Source organism: Rhopalosiphum maidis, chromosome 2 (genome assembly GCF_003676215.2).
Source record: "Rhopalosiphum maidis isolate BTI-1 chromosome 2, ASM367621v3, whole genome shotgun sequence".
NCBI classification, from domain to species: Eukaryota; Metazoa; Arthropoda; class Insecta; order Hemiptera; family Aphididae; genus Rhopalosiphum; species Rhopalosiphum maidis.
In genome coordinates this window covers 34,164,127-34,172,000 of record NC_040878.1, presented here as the reverse complement: position 1 = coordinate 34,172,000, position 7,874 = coordinate 34,164,127, and the positions used below count along the sequence as shown (strand labels likewise).

At 25.4% G+C, this 7,874-nt stretch overlaps 1 protein-coding gene across 1 annotated transcript; it reads right to left on the bottom strand.

Moving 5' to 3' along the window:
* Positions 1-3,368: 3,368 nt before the first annotated feature.
* On the bottom strand, positions 3,369-7,475 carry LOC113552442. The gene is made up of 3 exons (XM_026955321.1): positions 7,469-7,475; positions 5,538-5,810; positions 3,369-3,514 (listed from the first exon to the last, which is right to left on the bottom strand). The coding sequence occupies exons 1-3, from the start codon at positions 7,473-7,475 to the stop codon at positions 3,369-3,371; spliced, it is 426 nt and encodes a 141-aa protein (XP_026811122.1).
* Positions 7,476-7,874: the final 399 nt, after the last annotated feature.

Genomic DNA, 7,874 nt, shown 5'->3' with positions numbered 1-7,874 from the left:
AGACGTAATAACATAAGTATTTTTTAAATTGACCAATTTTGCGATTTTTTACTTAACTCGGTATAGTTTTGGAAATCTGAGAGAAAAGCAACTTCAACTTTATAAAAAAAAAAAGTAAAAACCAAACAAGTTAACAGAATTATTTGTTTCTATAAATTTGATTCTAAGTTTTCAATATTGTAATTTAAAGATATTTATGGATCTTAAGTTATGATTATTATGTTAGTGTTTTTTCTATGTAAGTATAATTTTCACAGCATTAAAATTTTTTTATAGAACGTTGCTAATAGCCGTGATTTAATTAGATACATAGATAATTAAAGATATTATACTTGATGATTTTATTATGTTACCTTACGTATAACGTTAATTTAATAAATTAAAAAACTCACTTAGCTATTCCATAAGTGTGCAGTGTATCTTGTTACTAAGTAGGTCAGTGGTTCCCAATTGGTGGTCCGCGGACCCTCAGGGGTCCGCGTATTGATGTTAGGGGTCCATGGTTATGTAGTACTGAAGTGATATTTTTATTTTATTTTAGTGGAATTATTAAGCACGTAGTGGTTTGAAATTCCAGGTATTATAAATAAATTTATAGATAGATAAATTCGATTATCGCGAAATAGGTCGACAATTATTATAATGATATAATTAAATAAAATTGAAAAGTAAGTCACAAATAAGGGGTCCCCCGTCCAATTTAAGTTTTAACTAGGGGTCCGTGGCTCAATAATAATTTGGAAACACTGGAGTAGGTTACTGTCATGACTCATGGATGTGTTAAATTTTAATTCAATAAAAAATAATTAAATGTATACGAAAAAATCATTTTTAGGGAAAAATATGGGTGAATGGATTTTGTCTTACATCGTCTCTTATTGTTATTATTAATGTTTCGGTAGGTTAAGCAAATTGTTGCCTAAAACGTTGTGTGTATATACTATATAACTTATAAGCCAGTTAGCCAATACAAATTTACTATTATCGGCTATCGCGTACTTAACCTTTTCAGATTCGTGGTATTATGTATAGCTTAAAATAAGTTTTGAATCTATAATCACAAACCCTATGGTTTTGCCAAGCTGACATAATCTATCAGTTCTTATGTTTATTATATTTAAGGATGAGTAAAACAATTTTATTTTACAATTATAAGTTTAAATACTTGTTGTGTTTAATTTCTAGAAAATTGAGCCCCAATTTATATTTTAAGCAGGTAAATCTTTACTTTATTTATGATGGCCTTGAAATGTAAAACATTTGTTTCATCACAGCTAGTATTTCCTTGATCTATTTGTAATTAGTTACTTTATAATATAGTATTGATAACTTATTACCCACATTTTCTATATTAGCCATAAATTGTGTAACATGTTATCTTGTTATCTCCATTATAAGTATAACAATAATATAAAAAACGTTTGGCTCAAATGTATATTAATACAAAACAAGATATCAATGGGTACCTAGACGAAGTTGACATTACATAGCACAATCTTAGAAACAATCCAAAAATTAGCAATTGAAAATTTTGAACATTGTTAAAATTTATTTTTGTATTATATTGATTTGATTACAAATTTCTTTTTGATTTAAAAAAAGGAAACAACTAATAATTAGAAAATAGTTGCTCCGCTATAAAGTAAGTGTCGAGTGGTACTATATATCATCACTAAATACCTAGGACCTAGATCACTTTAGTCTAGAAATCTGTAATGGATGTGTTAAATTTGAATCAAACGATAAATAATTGTATTTCAAAAACGTGTCTGAACGGAAATAGACGTACCTATTATATATTACCAATTATATAGCTGATTCGTTTAACGTAAGACACTCATTATTTCAAAAAGTATTAACATTTTAAAATTTTATTTTTTAGAATACTATCATTTTATAAAATTTAAACATTATTCCCTTTATATTATCAACCCTTATTTTTTGCGTGAAACTAAAATCAACTTTTGATTTTTAAATAAGAATGTATTGTATGTATACAATTACACAATTATTTTTTTAAATTATTTTTTTTATACATTTTTATTTTTGAATAATCTGTTAATGAGATCCTCAAAGTTGAGTATTTTTTGGAGGTGTTATAATATATTTTGTTAGTAAAGACCAGGAGTTAAATATTCTATTCGTTCCGGTTAGAAGATTACTTCGTATCATATTAGTACCTTTAATACATATTTATTGCAATATTATTAGTAATCTATAAACTACTGTTAAATTTTTATGTTGGGAATTTTTTTCTCATGGCTCATTCACATATCCATAACTATATCGGAGCTATAGCGACGTTTATGTTTAAAAAGTTACCTCTCACATAAAATTCGTCAATTAAAATTATACATTTTTCATATTTATTTTACTTATCTTTTGTAATTAAAATGTTATTATTGGTTCTACATTTGGTAACTACTACGTATAACCAATCTTATTCAACTTACATAAATTAAAAATTGTAACTTATAAATTATAAAAAATAATGAGCTAAATAATTCAATTGTTAAAATGTAAACAGTTAATCTAATAACCTAATAAACATCTGAAAGTAAATTATTTTTTTATATTATTGGAAACTCATTATAAATGTATTAATAAATAATAATAATTATAATAATATAATATATTATATATTATTATATTATTATAATTATTTTTTTTTTTAACAATATATTGATTATAATTTTACCAGCATAATTTGCTTATTATTCATAACATTATTATGTAATACTGTTTTTAAATAGAATATATCATGAAGAAATATAATAATAATAATATTAATAAAGAAAAAAATTGTTTGCATTTTTTCTACACATATCATTGTAAGTGGTAAGTATTAACTATTCACACTAAATATTACACTAAAATGATAATGTATTAATACCTTGTTTTAATTTAAAATTGTAGATTAATTAACACCAAATACTACTGTCCAGCCTGTAGCAAGTCTTATAATTTTATGGTTTTAAATATTGGTGTTAGTGGTGTTACTCATTTAAAAATTCTAAGTTGATACACGTTCATCATAGAACAAAAAATATAAATTAATAATGTTATAGATATTATTGAATATTTTTTATTATTAATAATTTTTGTATTATGAATATATACTGTTGTTGAAGTCTTAAGGTGCTCAGTAATAATATCGAATTATTAAATTAAATAATACGTTTTTATCATACCTTATTAATAACGATTACATAATATATGCAAATAAAACTATTTAATACTTCACGTTGCTACATTTCCGGAAAAAGTGTAATTATTTAAATGAAAAGATGTCAAGATTGTGTTTATAAAATCTGACACTTATTAAGTAACGTCACAGGAACTAACAAAATAACACATTGTTGCAATTTTTAATCACCTTGTTCATTGCTATCTTTATACAGAACATCCGGTATGTTAAATACTGACTGATGAGTGTCCAAATTATTTTTACAGTTTCTTCCCATAGACCACATACCAGTAATAAAGTCTTTATTGTTTTGAGAGTTGACAAATCCTAAAAATTAAATTAAATTGTTATTGTTCCTGTTGATAACTTCTCTAAAATACACAATATATACTATTCTACTGTATTTCTTTATAATTACTTATTTATGTATTCATAACTATATTTCATATTTTAAAATTGGTGATTAATAGCAATAAAAAAAATATAGTCAATCATACATATAGTATATAGTAAAAAAATGTGTATGTATAAGGTATAACTATATAATAAATAAGTAAAACTACGAGTTTACTCGTAATATATATGATACGCATTTTAAAATAAACGTTTTCAATTTTGAATCCAACAAAATTGTTAACAAAATCAGGTTTTATTCTTGTTCACATTTATTATGTACGTGACGTACCTACATTACTAAAATTCCTATTATTTTTTAGTGTCCTTGCCTATAATATGGTCTCGTTTTAGAAAATTGGTATTTACATATCTTGCTAGGCAAAACGTAACCTGTTCACTGTCCTTGGTATTATTTTCTTGCTAACAATCACCAAAATTATTTTTTTTTTTATGTATCTATATTATGCCTAAATAACCAATTTTTATCTTTCGGCTAATAGTCCTAAAATATTTAAATAAAAAAATATCTTCATTACGGCTACAACACGTTTTTGGCATTCTATATCCCTAAAAAGATACCACGTTTGGGCGCTAAAATGTAAAATGTATGTACCTTTATTTAAAAAGTATATAAAATATGTACATACATGCATAATATATATATATATATATATACAAATATATATATAATCAAAATAATATAAGTAATATAATTTAATGTAAATAATAAAATAGTATAAGTAATAAAAATATACAATGATAGTTAGCTACAGTGTTATAAAATACGTAAGTTATTTATACTCGTGTTAAATAAAAATAGTAATATTATATTAATCAAAATAATGAAGGTATCAAGTTTAAAAAAAAAAAAATAATAATAATATATTATATAATTTTAGCATTTATATTTTATTTCCTTGATAACGAATTCCCATAATTTTTAAGTATTCAATTAGTGTTATGTCGCCTTTGTCATAAGCATTCCAATATGTTTGGATGCTAATGGTAAAATTGTGCATTGAAATGTTTATGGAAAGCTATGGGAGTTTCTGCCCAAATATTTGGTGGAAATTGAGACTCTTTATTAATATAATAAATAGGAAGTCCCGAATGTGGTTATTATTGCTCGTGTAATGTATGTGACCGCTCCGCTTTTTTTTTTACTCAGCTTCGCGCCACTACCGTCGCGCTGGATTAAAGGTATATACAGATATACAGTATATACTTACCTATGTATGTTACCTATATTATTTTGATATATATGTATATTTGTATATATATATTATTCGTGTATGTACATATTTAATATACTTTTTAAACAAAGGTATGTACATTTTACATTTTAGTGCCCAAACGTTGTGTGGATTTTGAATACTAAACAGGTAAAAATGCCCAAACGTACTGCACCGCTTCATTACAGGGGATTGGGACCTGCAACCAAGCTTTACATTTAGAGAGTGCTAAAATATTATACAAAGCTTACAATACAAATGACTTTATTTCCTTATTCGTAAATTTTTTTCTTATCTACAGAATTAAGCATTTCTCTTGTCATCAGATGAAAGTTCATAAATAATTTCTTAGGGTTATAATTGATTTGTTTAATCATTGTCAATATTTAACAGTTACAAATCTAAAAATCATTCTATAGCCCGTAGTAAATTTATTATTTGTCATATTATAGAAATTAATACACTATATAGCATATAAGTGCATAATGAATCGAGTTCTTTGGTAGTGCTAATGAAGTAGTTGAGCGCTAAGCACCTCCCTAGTTCTCACCCGTAGTTACGTCTATTTATGGGGGCTAAAACAAAAACGTTGTTGGTCAATTTTGAGCGACTCGGCCGGCAACATAAATCCGTATCATATTAACGTATACTTATTTGATACTTGTATTATATTATTACAAAAAAAATTAGTTCTGGACAGAAAACCCCTAAACGCGAGTTACCGATAAAAACGGCAACGTTCTTATCCGCTCTGTTTATAACAGACAACGAGACCGGTCCGAGATGTCCGTACTGCGCGCTGGCCTTGGCCATCCAATCTTTGTTGAGGAAACCGTTTGATTTCGTGCCAGCCGCCATGTCTAATATCTTTACAGGTATACTATTGTCTATGCCCACTGTGCTGTGCGTGTCGATTACGAACCGGACGCCTGCCAGTTTTGACGACCACGTGCCGCTAAAATCCCAAACGGACGTCGTTTCAGGCACCCGTGCAGCTTTGAATACATCGAAAACAAACGTAAAATTCGCACGTTACGTTGATAAATAATAAATTATGATTTTCATAACAATAATAATTCGTTGCATGACTCGTCCCATATTTTTGTCTACGAGACCGGACAGAACTTGACTCGTATAAGTATACGATGAATTACTACAGTTAATTGTATCAAACTGATCTAATAATTATATAAATATATAAAAATGTTTTAGTTAAGATTCATTTAATTTTGATATTTTAAAATATACATGTTTATAATAATTTATGCCTAACCTAAATATTTACATATTTTATATCTTATGTTTGACAATGTCGATTTAATATAGAATTTAGTAAATATATAAGTCCTAAGATACTTGAATTTTCACATTATTACCATATGAATATGAATATGATGTTGTAATATTATATCACTTTAAGATCTTCAGCATTCATTACTGCCACAATATTGGTGAACTCTACCTAACTATAATTATTAAGAATAATATGATTAAGTTATGTTGTACAATATACACAATAATATTTATATAATATTAACTAACGTTCATATTATTATGTCGAAATAACAAAATATCGAAATATTGAAAATAGTAATTTAATTTTTAAGTATGTTAACTTAGTCGGACGTATAATATGTTTTATAATAATAATTGAATTATTCATAACATACTTATTATTTAAATATTGTTTTGTTTAATTATTTTGTCAAATAAAAAAGAATATTTTTGTTGCGATTGCTAGTTTTTTTGTTTACAGATTTCGGTTAAAAATTATTATTTTTACCTATTTTTATTTCTGTAAAATCTAGTAAAATCAGCGACATTTATTATACACATTAGGTATTACTGATAGTGCATGGTTTTAAGCAATAGTATTTAATTATATCAATGAAAATAATCTTAGATGTATGTGTTGTATATTATTACTAACTGTACTATGGTACAAATAAAAAATATGCACATCGTATTTGAGCGTGTAAATACATAACGTCAAATACAATTAAAATGCTAATGTATAAGTTAATTTTTTAACAATAAATTAAAATTATACTATAATAATGTCGGTCTACTCTGATATTTTTGCATACGTTGAATAAAGATATGATAATTAATATGTTCGATGGATGAACATTTAATTTAAATAAACATGACAAAAGGTTAAATAATATCAGTAGTATAATGATCCCACAAAAATTAGGAAAACAAATAAACATCCACTAAAAGGGTCATTTAATTTGAATAACTTTACATTTAACCTTAATTTTAAATTAAATTGTTCAATTTTATTTTATTATATTATTGTAGGGTAAATTATTTGTTTTTGTTCATTTAAAATTACATTATCAGTCTTAGGTATAGTAAGTATTAAGTATAACATATATTTCTGTTAAACTGTTTTATTTTGTACTCATAAGACCATAAATACATGAATATTGAATGTTTTTCATGGACATATTATAATATAGGCAAATGGCTTATCTTTTCTTTACTTTATGTTATACTTAATGGTAATATTAGCATTAATAATAAATACCGTATGTTATACTTATATGTAATGGTAGTTGTGATGTATTAGGTGTTATGACAACATTTTGATAGTCCTAGTAAATGTTTTTTGTCATCAATTTTGTAATAATGAACTCCCCTTACTCACAAGCCATTATGTCCTTATATTTGATTTTATATTTATTGCTCATTGTATTAAATATAATATCGTATACGTCATATTGTAGATAATCACTCATAATAAAAATATATACATTAGGTATCAAGATAAATAAATTATCTGCTGAAACGTATGTTCAAACCGAAATAAAATTGGATCAATTTGTTTATATAGGTAGAATTAAACAACACTCACCTAGCTATTTATTTTAGATGTTTATATATTGGATTTGTTCACAAAAGCAAAATGCCGACACCTGTATACCGACTTTTCCGGAAACTGAGGTATTATTATTAAAACATAGACAATACGTATAATGCATATTATATGCATATTTTAAATGCTTATTTAACCACCATAAAAAATTGATTGATGGTTATTTATTTGCTATGAT

What these genes read in the sequence shown, in the direction of transcription:
- LOC113552442 (XM_026955321.1), bottom strand. An exon ending in GAACGTTGCCGTTTTTATCG is followed by an intron (nt 3,515 to 5,537) that starts GTAACTCGCGTT and finishes TTTAATTTTTAG; the next exon opens with GATTTGTCAACTCTCAAAAC.